The following is a 16,221-nucleotide window of genomic DNA, read 5'->3' as shown; positions in this document are numbered from 1 at the left end:
AAAAAAACAAAGAAGGGGATCCTGCGGCACCAGTTCTGACCCACATACAGGGATGGAACTGACGCTGCAGGGTCAGAATGAAAGCAGACACTGAAAGGTAAGTGGGGGTGGGTGGGGATCTATTGGGGGGCTAGAGGGTGACATGGATGTGTTGATTTGGCCACAGCAAAATTGGGTCGGCGTCAAAATTAACTACGGGCAATTCCACCACAAACAATTATGCCACAGTCCAATCATACCAATCCATGTTCTCCCCTGTTCTCAAAGATCTTGCTTTGTTTGCTGCCAGTTATTGGTATTTTAAAATGTTTTTTTCTGTATTGGGGGATATCGACTGTACAGCGAGCTATCCCTTCACTTTCAAGCTTTTGGCTTTTTGATTCACAATGTTTTTTTTCTGTTTTTTTTACAACATACTTCCCCCAGACTTTATGTGACATTATATGTTGGGCTTACAGTACTGTGTTATTGCAAAAAAAACTGATTTACATACTACTTTTAGTAAGTCTGTAGTATTATAGTAAGTAGAGGGTAAGTCTGCGTTAATCGTCGCAATTTCTTTGTGAATCTGCCCCTCCTAGAGCGTTTACTCGATCAGAGGTTTTTGAAGAGAAATATAAGTGAAATACTATCCAAATGTAATATAAAATGACAGTTCTTTTGATATAGCTCGGGCAAGCGCAACCTGTGGCCTTCTAGATGTCTTAGATCTGTCCCACGAACACTCGCCGTTGACTTTCTAGACAACAATCTAATGTATCTAGTGAGAATATCGGGCTATGAGACACTCGTAGCAAAAATGAGTATATTTTTGCTGTCAGTTAAGATTTTCCAAAAATAAGCAGATTTTACCACTTAAGATGGATAATGGTTTCATTTATTTATTTTTTGCAAGTGGATTGGAGGAGGCTTCATTAAATGCACCAGGAGCAGACTATAATGGTTGCCATTTAATACCCCCCAAAATGAAAGAGTTGGGAAGGAAGGGGATGGACCCATAAGCAATGAATAATGTGCAGCTGAGGGGAGGAGGGTTGGGAGGAGTGAAGGATGTAGGTTGATCTGCCACCACAAAAAAAGAAGCCCAAAACGGTATGTTTAGAGTAGAGATTTTTCTGTTGATATAATGCAACCCCACAGGATTGCGACTGATGGAGAAAGTTGCATCATGCTAGGGGAGCTTACCTCTGTGATGGCTTGGCTGGACATAAATGTAGAATTAAAATAGACACGGGAAAATCAGAGCACATCCTTTCAATGTTGATATTGTGCATTTGCTCTTTATTGTATTCTGAATTCTACCATACTACCTTCACTTTTTTTCCCTTTTGAAATCTGGATTACTTTTTCGGTCCACTGGAAGGAGAATTTTAGTGGCTCTAGGCAAAGTAGAAGTGCATGGTGGTCTTTGGGTGGTGGTAAACTGAACGTCTTGACTTTTTGGGATATTATGTTTTAATTTTCGCATTTTCTTTTTCAAATTCATGCAGACATTGTTTTGTCAAAGAAATTCAATTCCTTTCAGTGTCTCATATGGATGCCCCAATGACCGAAATCTGCTTCTCTAGCTCTTGCTCGTTGGCCCATTTACGTTTTGAATTTTTATCTGCTACAATATCGAAGATTGTTAGGGAGAATTCTCAGAAATGTGCTAATTCCTCTCTACCTTAGGACCCCCAGCACTTTTACTGGATTTTAGGAATTAAATTCTTAACCTGGAGAGAGTGAGAGCCTTTTTTCCCACTCTCTCATGTATTTTGATGTGATTTTTAACACTGTTTCTTTTGATTGTGGAGTCTGACAAACTCCATAGGCATCATCTTTTACATTGTGTCACACAGCACCTTCAGTGCGGTGGCACAGGGAAGTCTTTCAGATTTCCCAAAGGTTTAAATACCTACTCTTGGATAAACCAATGTTTCCAAGGGCAGTAAAGTGAAATTGACTTTACTTACATTGTAACTTTCTAGACCCAGCACAAACTATCTTACAATAGGGTGCTGGAGGGGTTACTTAGTACCCCCTTTGTCTAGCTTCTCATGTAACAATTTTATATTACCCTTTCCTCGATAAATGGCTGGTGGCAGTGGTTTACCTTGAACTACCGTGGTGTGCTTTTAACGCAGTCTGCTTTCGCAGTCATGTTAAGCACCCAAGGGTGCAATTTTTGTCAAAATGGCCCAATCTTCTTTTTCTGCCATTTCTTTGTGGAAAGGTCCTTCTTGAGATTTACTCTGTGTGCCAAACCAGGTTTGGTACCTTTGTTAGTTTTGTCTTTGGTGGGATTCACAAGTGCAGCCCGCCTCTGGCTCCAGGGAGTCTGGCAGGGGCAGGAAGTGAGGGATATGCCCGGAACTCCCTGTGCTTAGTCTCCTAGGAGACAGTAATGCACTCTTAGGTGATTGGCTGGCTGGCTGTCGGGCAAGGACAGCCACCCTGCTGGGTGACTGACAGCTAGGCTACAATGAATGGGAGAAACCTGCATAAAAGGCAAAGCCTTTTGGCTTGGAAGGAAGAGTCGACCACTGGACGAAGGAATCCGAAAAAAAAAATTGGAAGAGACTCCTGCTGCAACTCCTGGACTGTTGGTTTGCCCGGTGAAGCCCTGCTACTGTGCTAAAGCTCCAAATTCATATTGACAGAGAAGCTCCGCAAGAACGACTTCTCCCTTTAAGTTGGTGGGACCAATCAACTCAAAAGTAAGCCACCTGGACATCCTCTCAAAACTGGTTGAATTGCGACTGCAGTTGCTGCTGGAACTGAATATCTAGGGAGAGGAACACCAGACTGTGTGCGTTGCTTTTAAGCTGGCCAAGAGCTCCAGCAAGCTCCTCCGGACGCCCAGGAAGCAGGACTGACCAAGCCTGAGCCACCTCATCAGAGTGCTGGACCCCAACTGCAACAAAAGCCCATCTCGACAGCCAGGATCTGCAGTGTTGCTTTTTGTGGTAGATGCGAGGAGTTGAAACACCAAAGTGCTACTTGTTTAAAGATTACCGGTTGTAGTCGGTGACCGTCCCATTGCAGTGCAGGAGTCCTCAGAAGTCCTCCCTCTTGTCCCCATGACTGATGCACATGAACACCAGGATCTGCATAGCTGCACATGAACAGAAGCCATCTGCTGCACTTTTGTTCAACCTAAAGTCTAAGAACTTACCTCTTGTACCACCTTGCTTGATTTTAGTTGAGTCTTGTTTGTTCTTGTAGAGTTGCTTGCATCTTCTACTACGCACAGGCCTAACAGCTTGTGACCCTACATTTGTTTCTACTTTTGCTACAAAGATTTCGGAAACATTGTGCAAGACTTGTACTTACCTGCAAGAAGTGCTTCAGTTCACCTTGACTATTGCTAACTTAACATTGGCTGGCCTTGCTCCCTGAATGACTCTTCTCTCTTCTGCTTATGTGTTTTGCTTTCCTTCCAGGAAAGGGTTAACTGACTTTGCATTTTTTTTTAAAGTACTCACCTGGTTGAGAATAATTGTGTGAACACTTGTCTTATTCTAAAACCTCTTTTCTGTGTCACTTCTCTCAAGCATGTTCTAAATGCAACAGTGTTATATTAATGTCCACAACACCCTAGCTATTGAAGTCACCTGAGGGTGTAGGCAGTGTTTGTGAGCCATCCCAAATGGGTATTTGCTGATTTAGAAAACTAAGTGTGTATTTTTGAAGTGTATGTGTGTGTTGCTTTATATTGCTACCTTCTGAAGAAGGCTTATTCAAACTGACTGTTAAATAAATCATTATTTAATCAAGAAACCTTGTGTGTAAGAGTTTATTTGTCACTGTTAACTCCCCTACAGCTCACATTGACCCCTCTTGAGATAAGCCTGGCTGCTCAACACGCTACCAACCTGTGTAGTACAGACTTATACCAAAGGTTCGGTTCCTATTGCCAGGAGGTCAGGGTTGTTGTAGTGCATCCAAAGGGTACTGCATACAATCTTGCCTAAGACAGGTCATCAAAGATGAGCCAGAACATGTTTTATTAAAGCAACACTGCGCAAGAATTCTGAACCATATAAATGCCAAAAGTGCGGGATGGCAGCATTGGCCATTGCAGTGAAAGATCAAGCAATACTGTTTGGCTGCATGTTCCAGAGCAGATATTGAACACGGCTAGGCTGTTGGCAACCTATGTGCTAGTAGGCCAAATGTCATCCACCTCCATCCAAAAGCTATTGCTTGGGAACTTATCCACATTAGTAAAGGGTGTGATGAAGAACAAAAATGCCTGTTTCTTCTCCCATGAGTAGCCTATCACTTATGCTACTCTGCTCAGGTGGATCTATTTAAATTTTGAACTAGGCACTTGGTAAGTGTACTGCCGATGGTAGGTAGTGAGACAAGGGCCACTTGCAAGACTGCAGAGGCAACGGGTTCACTAGTTTTGCAAGTGACTGGAAAGACTTCTAGGTCTTGCACTCAAATTAAGCCCCACAATACATTGTACGGTGATGGAGCCGATGGCCCAAGGACAGAGTCTATAGGTAAGTACCTTTTTTGTATCCCTTTTGCAAAGAATTCTGCTGGGTTCTCTAAGGTTTAGTTGAGCACTGTACAATAATACAATTATCTGTCTCATTCTCATCCATCAGATATTATTCAGCATTTATCCAGATCAAGGAACACCCTGGCAAATGTTGGCAGTTTCCCCCTTGGAAAGCTACTGTATCCTTTCTAGCATGGTTTTCGTCTTCGTTGACTGCTGCCAGGGGGCTTAATTGGGCTGATTTAAGAGAATTCTATTTTTGTTTTGTAATGTTGCCTCCTGTGGGAAGCTGGTAGTCGGGTGCCTGTAACACATCACTTGGCTCCTATATGATTATCATAGGTCCATGTTTACTTCAATATAGTCTTTTCTTTTGCCCAATACAGAATACAATTGTCGTACATTTAATTATTGTGTGCGTGGACCAGGTTTTTTAGGGTGACACAATAAGGCCTTGGTGCAAACTCGTAAAGCTTGTGCCGATTCAATATTTAATTACATTTGGTTCATTGTTTTCTTTGTTTTGAAACACATATGGTGACAAATGGTAGCTGCTTCTCATTGAGATAATGACAAAATTGATATTTATTGAGGTGTGACTTTCTGACGTTCTTTGGGTTTTTCAACACTTTCTTTTAAGTAACTTTTTTGGTGAGGCAATAGTCATTTCTTGTGCATCTTTTGTGTGACTATACATTCAAATATATACATTTCTAATTCATGTTGGTATTTTTAAAATTGATTAATGCCACCCTAGGTTTTTCAACCTTGGATTTTATATTTTTTAAATTGTTATAATTGTGGAATTTTTGGTTCTGTATTGAACTTATTTTTACATAAACTGCTCATGCATGATGGTTTTAACCAGGATCTCTAATGGGTTAAATGTATGGTTGGGCTTCAGAAACCAAGATAATCCTTGTTACAGGGTACAGATTTTAAACTCATTTGAGTGTTTAAGTGTGGCTGCAATCACTGCTATCAGCGGAAATCATATCCTTTAAAATGAAGAATATAGGGCATTTGATAATACATCTGAACATAAGCATGATTTTGATGAATCTAATTGAGATCAAGGCAACCACAAACTTAACTTTTGAAGCTCAAAGCAGTAACATTATCTAACTGATATATACAGTTGCTCTACACTTCAGATACAAACTGCTAATAAACCTATGAAACACGAAGATCCATGGGGGACAATGTATATAGTGTGTTTCCTTTGTGTGTCTAACTGCATAAATATACCTGCGATTTGAACAGCTGTCAATTTCTGGGATGCCACATATGCCTAGAACTTTCCGATTGACTTTGACAGGGTTGACATGGCCACATATGTTCATTTAGAGCCATTTGCTTTTACATACTTTTTCAGCCACATGTGAACATAAACAGACCATTATTTAACCTTTTCTGTATACACGATGGGGCTAAAATAAGTTAACTGCAAGTTACATGAGTCTTGTGTGGCGATTTATGGGATCTCCTCACTTCTCCTCAAAGGGGAGCCCTTCCCTGTGAGGCTAGGGAGGTGAACTCGCTTTGCAACATTCCCCCAAGAGGGTGATGGAAAGCATGACTTCACAGGGAGAGACTGCCCCCATGGGGACAAGGACTCCTGTTCTGTGATGGAACGCCCTAACCCTTTTCCCCTTGAGACTATGAAACCTATAAGGTCAGCTGAGAAACAATCTTGAAGCACTACTATATGTTATTGACATACTCCTTCCTTTCTTCCTGTAAGTACTGATGTCACTAACACAATGAAGACTAAAATAGACACAGTCTGATCTCCAGTCATCTTCCAGGAGTACTGTGAAGAAGAAGATTGATGGAGTTATACAAACTACTCCTTTGCCAAGTACAGAAAGTACTGGGAAGAGGTGGTCCTGAGGAGGCATAAAGAATACACAATGGACACAAACAAAGGACTATGACACTCTGCTGGGGCGGACCCAGCTGTATGACATAAAAAAGGACTCAATGAGAGGCGAAGCAGGTGTGTAGCCTGGCAGACCTGGGAAGTTCGAACGTGGAAGCAAAAAGCTAAACCAAGGAAGAAAACCTCCAGTCAGAGGATGCCAACAGCAGGTTGGAGGAGTCCTTTGCAGACTGATGCAAAACTCAGTCAGGCCTGACTGGAAGCTGTAAACTGACTGACGGTGGCTTGACCTTGAGGTGGTGGACAGAGCGGTCCATTAACTGCGCTGACACTGCCTGGCTGGAGACCACATTGAGCCAAAGAAAGTGAGCGTAAAGAGAAGCAAGGAGTGCGCTCAGTGGGAATGCAGTGACCCAACACCCCAGGATGAACCAGTGACGTGCCCCAACAACGAAGAGGTAACAGGAGTCACGGGAGACACGGTAGGGGATTGGGGAAAGGTGCCAAATGTAATCTCCCTCTTCAGTCTTTTTTACAGAAGTACCAAATGTAAATAAGGTATTGGGAGTAATCTCCCTTGTCTCAGTAGTGATAAAAGTAGCAGGTGTGACAATTACCTCCATAAGTGATCGTCCTCGTCTCAGTAGTTGTGTCAGAGAGAGAACATAGCGGGAGTAGTCTTCCCTCAAAACTCTATCCTCTCCTTAACATTCTATTCTCAAGAGGACCCTTAAGGCTATAGCATGCCACGAGAACAGCCTCCTTTGACAGAGTGTTAGAAGGAACCAAGGACACTATGGGAAGAGTTCCCCTTGTTCTCACCGACAAGAGGAAGATAAGGAAAGTCGAGGAATAACTGTGTATTGGAAACCAAAAGGAGTTTATGACCTTTAAGCAAGCAGTGAGAGAAGCCTGGGAAGAATTGCAAAGGTTGATAAACATTTGCAGGATATCCAGCAATGGCAAACGGCTGAACCAGGAGAAGATAGTTATTCTCCTGGTTTTCCACATATTTGTTGAACCAGAAACTAAGACAAAAGGTTACCAAACAGCAGCCTGGAAACTGACCGAGTTGACCAGGAGAAGATAGCTGTTGCTGAACTGTTGGACCAGGAGAAGGGAGTCATTCTCCTCATATTATCTATAAGTACAGAAGTTGAACTATTACCAAAGGCTAATGGATATACACCCATACGGCTGATCCCATTGGACCAAGAGAAGGGAGTCATTCTCCCGGAACTATTTATGTTAATGTCTTTTGTTAGTTGTAGGGCTATAGTAGGCTAGTTTGAACAGAGGACGGATACTTTGAGTTTGACAATCACCCTGATGATGAGCACCCAAGTTGTTCTTTAGTTAGTTAGGGAACACCCTTTAGGGATAGGGATAGGGAAAGATCGACCCTTTTCATAATTATGTAACTTATGATTATAGTGAAAATGCCCCCCACCCCCCTTTGTTGGACTCCTTACTCCAGCATGCTCCAGCTTGCAGAGCCAGAAAAGCTTTGTGTGTTTAAACTTAAAAGAATTCTAGGTGGAAATGAAAAGAGAAACTACGAAAGGGTTTATTTGTAACTTGTAATGTTTTCAAATAATTGTCAGAGCAATACTTCTGCCAAAACGTGTGTGCATAGCAACTTGTTTTCTCACTGTATTATGAAAACCCAATAAGCAACATTTTAAAAGCACATCTATTTGTTAAACATAGGGTGTTATTTTGAAAGACGTAATTACACACTAAAATATCACTTATATTCTCACGCATAGCACAGCTTTGTAAATTGGTCAGTTTAAACGATTCTTGTTTTAAACAAGATCCACATAACGCCAGAACTGAGAAGTCTAACACATTGAAATACAATATCATGCAAAGAGAAACTGCTCACTCATTCATTGAAAGTTATAAGAAGCAGATGCAAATAGGCTGGGATCCCTAATTAGAAATTGTACAGTCCATAGTCTGAAGTTGCTAGTGTCATGCAAAATAACCACAGACTATTCTGGTGAGCAAAGCCACAGAACAACAAACCAACGGCAGTACAAAACTCGGTGGTATACAGTCTTTCCATCAAATCATTATCCATCAAAATTGATTCATTGGAATGCTTTATTATCGAAAAGCATATTAATTGAATTAATTTCGATAGATTTCCAACTCAAACATACATTTAAAATAGATGTATGTATGGATGTTTGGGTTGGTAATTCATTGGGTTGAGGAAAGGGTTAATTATGTTCTAATTGAATGGGTTGAGGAATGGTGTTTGGGGGGGTTAGGGAGAGGGGACCCCTGGGAGTTGGTGGGGGTTTGAGGGAACCCCCCCAATACACTATAAATAACACAAATTAGAGGGAGCTGTCCAGTGCAGTGATACATTATAGAATTCAGCCCTGGACAAGGGTTAATTTTTATAATTGGGGGTTGACTGGGACGGGGAGGGAGAGGGAACCCCTGGGAGTTGAGGGGTCCCCCTAAACAATAAACACCACAACTTAGAGGGAGCTGTCCAGTGCTGAAATACATTATAGATGTCAGCACTGGACAAGGGTTACATTTTGAAAATGGGGTTTGGGGGATCTGGGGAGGACCCCCCTATAAACAATAAACAATACAAGTTAGAGAAAGCTGGCCAGTACTGAAATACTTTATAGATTTCAGCACTGGACAGCTCCCTGTAACTTTATAATGTTATGCATGTTTCATAGACTTTACATGCAAAAAATGTAAAGTGTTTATATAACAAAACTATTGGACTCTATGGGAATGGGGATTAACAAAATTACCAGTGCCTGATTTCTCAGCCACCGGACTTGTAATGGCCCAGTGGCACCGGGAAGTCAGACGATGATCATTTTTTACGGGTCTGGTGGCAACCAGCCGCTAGCACCCGTAATGAGCACCAGTGTCTCCGCATAGGAGTCTCAGGTAGTGGCTGTGTCCTCACCCTCAGGACAATACGATCAGACTGAAAGATCTATAGTGATACAGTAGTTATGCACTGTAGGCTGCTTTTACGGTTCAGGTAGCCAAGCCAGCTTAACATATAACTTCTGCCTGCCAAAACCACATTGCATAGAAAAGCATCAGCCTAGAAAATGCTTTCTTAGACCAAAAGGTAAGCACATCAGAGACTGGAGTGTGTAGGCGAGCACTGCTACACACACAGCTATGAAGCTGTCAAGGTTATAACATGCACAGTAGAACAGAGGGCTCGCCTCACAATGGCAATAAGGTACTTGTTGAACATGGCAGTTTGCATTATCAGCTCAATATTATAATGCAACTGGGATCGGTTTTATAAAGTATTTTAACCCACAGGTTTTCCCCCCACAATTCCCTCCTATGAGACCTTCACTCCAGTCGCATCCATTACATCCTTGGGGAGCAGCCCTCCCATTAAGGCATGTGATAACATTGTACTTCTTCACTTGTGTGGAGTAAAATGAGGTCATGGTCTGGAGAACCTCAGTTGGGGGCACAATCGATAGTAGAAACAGTTTTAGCTCATTATTAGAGATGACAGGATGAGAACCATGATTATAAGCAGAATCTGACTGGTGAATGCACCCGGGGTCCCAGAATAAGTGGTGTATGCAGATTAGGGAAGGAGAAATCGGAATCAAAACCAATGGGGACATTATTAATGATCGCTCCAGTGTATAGCGGACCCCAGTTGACATAGCACACAAAGACCGTATCCTGAGTAGGGGTGTACCGAAAAGTAGATTTAAGTATTCGGCCGAATACCGAATAGTTGGACAAGTATATGGCCGGAACTGAATACGGAGCCGAATAGTTGCCTTTTTAATACGTAAAGGTATGTAGACAAGAAAAACGCTTTGTAAATGAAAGACACACTTTAAAATATGTACATCCATTCTTTATTGCATTTCCTCTTTTTTGTTGCCTAAGAAGGATGCTTGTGTAAACCATGAAAGGAATACATTATCACAAAATAAACGGTTCAATATCACAACAGTTTGTATTTTTGTGCATTCATGGGTGTCGCTTGTTGGGCAGGACCCAAGTAACTAAGACTAGCCCAAAGTACAGTATGCAATCACTATGAAAGGAGACTGGATGTGTCTACTTGTACTTTGAAATGTTCCTTTTGGGCCTTTCCAGTCTGTAGCCTTCTAGCTCTAGAAAGGCACTGAAACACAAAAGGAGTCATCACAACTCCAATGACTTAAACATTTATATAATAGTGTATGCCCTGAAAATACCAGAGAAACAACTTAAAAAGTAATTCTCTAGCCTTTCCAAATCAATCCAAGCGTTCAGTGCTGTGAATTATAGTTCCAACAGGTGTTCCGGGAGGGGTTGTTAAAAGCTGGTTGTCACACAATGCCTGTGCTTCTTTTTAAATGCGTTTCAGCTCTCTGCTGGCTGCATTCTTTACAACACTCATCCTTTAATCAGAAGGACAACTTCAGACAGACACTTAATGCTATTAATTGGAGCAACAATTGGGATTTAAAACTAGAGTTCCAAACCCACCATATGGAAGAGGCGTTATTGTTTTCCATCGTGCATTCTGGGACTTGTATTTCTGCATTTAGAATAGGGCAAAAAACTACAGCTAGCAGAATTCGCAGAACAAAACCTTGAACTCGGTGAACAGCGAAAGCCTAAAAATCTTGATGACTAGGTTTGACATTATGCCTGACAAACCCAGTAGGGCGTGGGAAAGGTTGGCAACTTCAAGCCGCGGAGCGGCAGCAGTCTGTCTGTTAATTGGAAGTCCTTTCTCTATATTAAGCCGCCAGTGTCGCAGCAAGGTTTGTAATTCCACCAGCAGCAAGTTTCCTTTTCTTATGGGGCGGAGCCTCCGTGTGCTGGCGACATACCTGCCCCACACTTCAGGAAGAATTTTTTTACCTTGGTCAGATAAATTAGTTCACACAAAGGTCCTCTTTAATTGCAGATTGCAGCCAGCTGTGGCTCCTCCCCCGCTGGACGCTGCCCAAGTCCACCGCTCCAGTACTGCACACAATCAGCAGATTTCACTCTGAAAAGGTGCTAATTCCCGCAGCACAATGGAGTGCAGAGGGGATTTGTCACCCGGCTCGGGGGCCTGCTTAATAAGGGGTGGATGGATGACCTCTATCCTTACAACTGTAAGACAAGTTTTAAATAAAAAATGTGCCCTTGCAAGAATGTTTTGGATTGTATTCACCTGGGAGCAACTATGTGATCATGAAACTGAAAGTATTTAGGCATCTTGATAATTGGAATGGAAAGGCAAGCCTGCCCTAAATGGGGGCGCACGGGAGCTTTTAATACGACATTGTGTGTAGCCCTTTGATATTCAATCCGTGCAAGAGCTTGGCGATGGGGTGGGTGGGGGTCATTATAACACAGAATGATATACCTTTCGGTTCCAAAGAGCGTGTAAGCGCATTGATGCCTATCCTGGGGGAGCGCTCCTCCCTTCAGTACTGCAGGCCCATTGTGTCATGTGGAACGCGGTGCCTTCAATGAGCCAATCCCGTCGCGGAGGGCCTATCCTGGGGGAGCGCTCCTCCCTCCAGTACTGCAGGCACATTGTCATGTGGAACGCGGTGCCTCCAATGACCCAATCCCGTCAAGCAGCACTACCCTGAAGTTCACTCCACAGCTCAGCTCGTGTCCCAATGTGGCTCCTATCATAGGCACGTTGGGGCCCCATCCGCTGTTCACCTGGGAAAATTCCAGGAAGAGAATATTGCTTCGGCTGTTCGGGTAAAGTGGTCCGCACTGTGGGAAGCTTCACCATTTGATCTGCCTGCCTTAGTCAAGTAGAGCATTGCCATGCTGAGAGGTGGGTGCGCTGTGCACTGAATGAATGGGGTAGGGGTGTGGGCGAGGTGACTCAGCCAGCAGTGTTATTACAGCAACCTGATGGCCTTCTTTGCTTACTTGTTAATTGAATGGTTGGCTTGCTCATATTTCACTTAAGCAATTCTTTATTTTGTAACCAGCTTGGGTGTAACCTTTGCTTCGAGTAAGTATTCGTCTGAATGCCGAATTCTGGTACACCCCTAATCCTGAGTTGAGAGATGGAGGGTGGCTGGTTTCTCGAACACCTGGGTTGGGGTGGGGAAATTCTGAGAACCAGTAAACCATCACCTTGAGGTCCCGTCAGACATCTCACCATTGGAAGGGAATGGGGGCTATGGGAAACTTGGAGGATAAGTCATGAGGTTGGTGGCACATACTCAACAATCTGTAATGTTAAAGATGCAAGCATGCTGCCAGTTGAGGTGCAGGTAGGGGTTCTCGCTGTGAACCCAGGGGTAAGCAGACTGGCCATCATTCTCTGTTCGGAAAGCAGCAGTCACAGTGAGATTGTAACAAACCAATACACTGATAAGAACAATAACAGTAGTCCTATGACCCAACATAATGTGTTCCTGGGGTTCAAGCCTGAGTGTTGTGTTCCAGAGAGCCTGGCCAGTGACCCCACACTGTGGTCGGGCCGTTTAATATGTTTCTTTTCACACAGCGTGGGCGCAGCATGGCCACCGTCCAGAGACCAAAAGTCCAAGGTTCTTGTGGGGGGGACGGGGTGCGAGTGGTTTCTGAAGGTGGGCAAAATAAATGTTCCAAAGTTCATTGTGATCAGGTGCAGAGCAAAGGTTCTACAGTTTGTGCTAGTGGCACTACTCCTTTTGTCCTATATTTTCAAGATGGAAATATCCACAGTACCAGAGCCACAGGTTTACAATGGTCATTGGGACAAAGAGGATGACCAAGAGGTGATGGCAACGGGGACCATAACCAGCAGGCACTGGCACATCAGTGGTACCATCACATTCGGTTGATTCATAGTCATTGAGGTAACTGATCCAGAGGCGAGTGGGCTGGCCAGTGCCCACTCCAGCCTGGGTCACTGACACTGTGGCTGCTTCCCACGGGACTGCAGGGTGTATCTTACCAGGTCTGCGTTGAGATCCAGGGTGGTCAGACACTGGAGGTGGTACGCGAGGAGTGGGATCTGAATCGGGGTCATGCCCTCTGGCGCCTCGACCTGACCCACGCTGTCAGTACAGCATACTTGAGGGCTGTGTTTGTAGTCAGCAGGACTTGATATGGTCTGTGGCACCTGGGCTGGAGTGCGGAATTCCGCTAATTGGCCTTTACCAAGATCCAGTCCCCAAGCTGTTGACGATGGCAGGGTTCAGTTGCTGGTTCCGGCAGGTCAGCTCGGGCAGGAGCGTTGAGAGATTGACCAGTTTTAATCAACATGTGACAGCACTCAAGCGCAGTGTAATTCACGCAGTGTACATTCAGGAGACGTGGTGTGGAGCAGTACTTATCCTCGTGGGGCGACTGGTGAGTATCTCATGTGCAGACAGTTTGTGTTTGCGCTGGGGATTATTATGCATGGCAAATAGGGCTAGGGGCAATGCTTGGGGCCTTTTCAGCCAGGTTTCTTGACACACTTTAGACCGGCAGAGTTTGAAGTTGCCGTTTCGTAATTCGGCATGATTAGGGGTGGTATGCACAATGGAACTGCTGAGCTATTCCTAGTGCTTAGGCCAGCAAAGTGGGTGCTTCGGTCACTCTCTATGATCAAGGGCAGCCCAAATCGGGGGATTAATTCTGCCACTATCTTCTTAGCCACTGATGGTGTAAGCCCTGCTACACAGGTAGGCTTACACCCACCCACCCAGAGAACACAGTCACGATCATGAGACAGTAAGAAAATGCATGCATGTGGGGAGCTGCATAAACTCTGTCTGCACTTTTAAGAAGGGACCCTCCGGTACTGGACAGCTATATGGGTACCGCTCTCCTCACATTGTGAGTCAAACATATGGAACACCTTTCTCAGTATTCTTCCAGTCTCGATTGACCATGGTAATTGTTGCATTTTTACCCGAGTATGCAATGCCATGAGCATCATAGCCAGGTAGGGATGGGGTTACCTTAAGAGCCACCAGGCGGCCGTCTGGGCAACACCAAAGGAGATCAACTGTGGCTAGGTCACCTTTTCTGCTCCAGGGACTTGGTATTGGAGTATTGCCAGGCTGGCAAGGGAGGCACTTGGTGACTGTTGGACTACAACACAAACAAGAGTTTCATTAGGAGCCAGGGGCCCGTTAAAGCTGAGCTACCCAATCCACTTGGGCATTTCCTTCGCCTGTGAAAGAGCAGGATAGTATCCCTTGCGTTTACGATTGCTAGGGTGACAGGGTGCAATAATGCATGTAATAGGGTTGATACATGTTTTCCATTCAGTAAAGTGGTGCTGGTGGATGTCTGGTACCCACGCTGCTTCCAGAGGACTCTGAAATCCTGCACAACACCATGAGCATGATTGAAGTTAGTGTAGATAGTGGCTGATCTATCCCAAGCCATTGTACATTCCCTGGTGGGCTACAAGTTCGGGGACCTGGTCAGATTTACCTGGCAATCCTTACACTTCTAGGGCTGCATGGGAGTTTATACAGAATACCTTGAGTCTATTTCTCCAGTTTCAGGTACCCGGAGACACAAATCCGATCTTGTTTCTGCAAGGGGGTGTCTGAGAAGTCTGCACAGGGAGACAAGTGTTTCTACAACAGTAATGCAATCATGTGGTTCCCCGTCTTGCGTGCTAAGCAACAGAGGAAGGATTTAATACTGGCATTGGTTTAAAGTTAAATTGGCTGCTGAGAGAATCAGTTTCCTGTGTCTGGTAAGTATGGAGTTTGACACATGCAGGGTCATCGGTTTGAGCAGAAGGGGACAGCACATAATGGGGGACATCGATCGTGACAGGGTGGCCCTGTTTCAGTGAGTTTTCTTTCTTCTAACAGCAGGTAAGCAACGGCTCGCAGACAAGCTGGGAGTCCAGTAGCTAGTGGGTCTAAGTCTAAACTGTAATATGATACAAACTAATGCTTATCACTATGCAATGAAACTGTGTCAACACTCCTTGGCCAAATCAGTTACATTCATTGTATTATAACAGAAATGGCTTGCTGTGACCCGGCATACTGAACGCTGGTGCATTTGCAAGCACTTGCTAAATGATGAAAAATGCATCTTTTAGTTTCCTAGGACCATGGTAGGGGCTCAGTGGTCATATCGTGTATGAGGTTCTGAAGGGGCTTACCTATGGTGAAGTACCTCAGGGACTACCACCTGCAGTAACTAGACAACCAGAGGAATCCTTGCATTTGCTTTCATGTCAGGGGCTTGCAAACTTTCTGGATTGCTTAAATATGATCCTAGGATAGGTGTCTTTCCCCAGCTGAAATCTCATGGCCCAGAATTTGCACATGGGCAGACATAGCTGTAGCTTCTTCTTCAATGCCTTGTGGCCCTTGTCAGCAGGCACTGTCAACAGTGTGAGGGAGTCTATCTTGCTGGTTTCAAAGGAGGGGAGGCTAGTAGCAGATCATCTACGTACTGCACCAGCATGGACCCTCCTGGGAATGCTAGAGTCTCTAGATCCTTTGGATTTGGGTGAACAAAATGGGGCTCTCTATATACCCCATAGGAAGACTAGTGAATGTGTACAGCATAGATCTATGGTTAATGCAAACAGATATGGACTGTCTCTGTTAGACAATATTGAGAAAAAGGCTGAACACAGATCCACAACAATGAAATACGCGGCTGTATGCAGAATGCAGGATAGGATTGTATCTTGGTTGGTCACAGCGTGAAGTGCTGGTAATACAGCAGCGTTAACTGCATGCAGATCCCAAATTAAAGGATAAACCTCTTTCCCTGGATTTTCTGTAGGTAGAATCTGGGTATTACACAGGCTGCCGGGTGGCACAATAATACCTTTGTTGAGAAGGCTTTCTATTACAGGAAAAATACCTTCCTCTGCCTGTCTAGAAATTAGGGTACTGTGGTACAC

General features: G+C 44.1%; 1 protein-coding gene across 2 annotated transcripts in view; it reads left to right on the top strand.

The window, feature by feature from the left end:
* Positions 1 to 16,221, top strand: part of OCA2 (OCA2 melanosomal transmembrane protein) — a 1,377,074-nt gene that overhangs the window by 443,493 nt on the left and 917,360 nt on the right. For both annotated transcript variants that reach the window (XM_069636602.1, XM_069636601.1), the window contains one exon: positions 4,602 to 4,674. In XM_069636602.1, coding sequence (XP_069492703.1) covers positions 4,602 to 4,674 — 73 coding nt within the window. The remainder of the gene's footprint in view (positions 1 to 4,601; positions 4,675 to 16,221) is intronic.

This window comes from Ambystoma mexicanum, chromosome 7p (genome assembly GCF_040938575.1).
Source record: "Ambystoma mexicanum isolate Mex_15411 chromosome 7p, UKY_AmexF1_1, whole genome shotgun sequence".
NCBI classification, from domain to species: domain Eukaryota; kingdom Metazoa; phylum Chordata; class Amphibia; order Caudata; family Ambystomatidae; genus Ambystoma; species Ambystoma mexicanum.
This window is presented reverse-complemented; position numbering and strand designations above follow the sequence as displayed.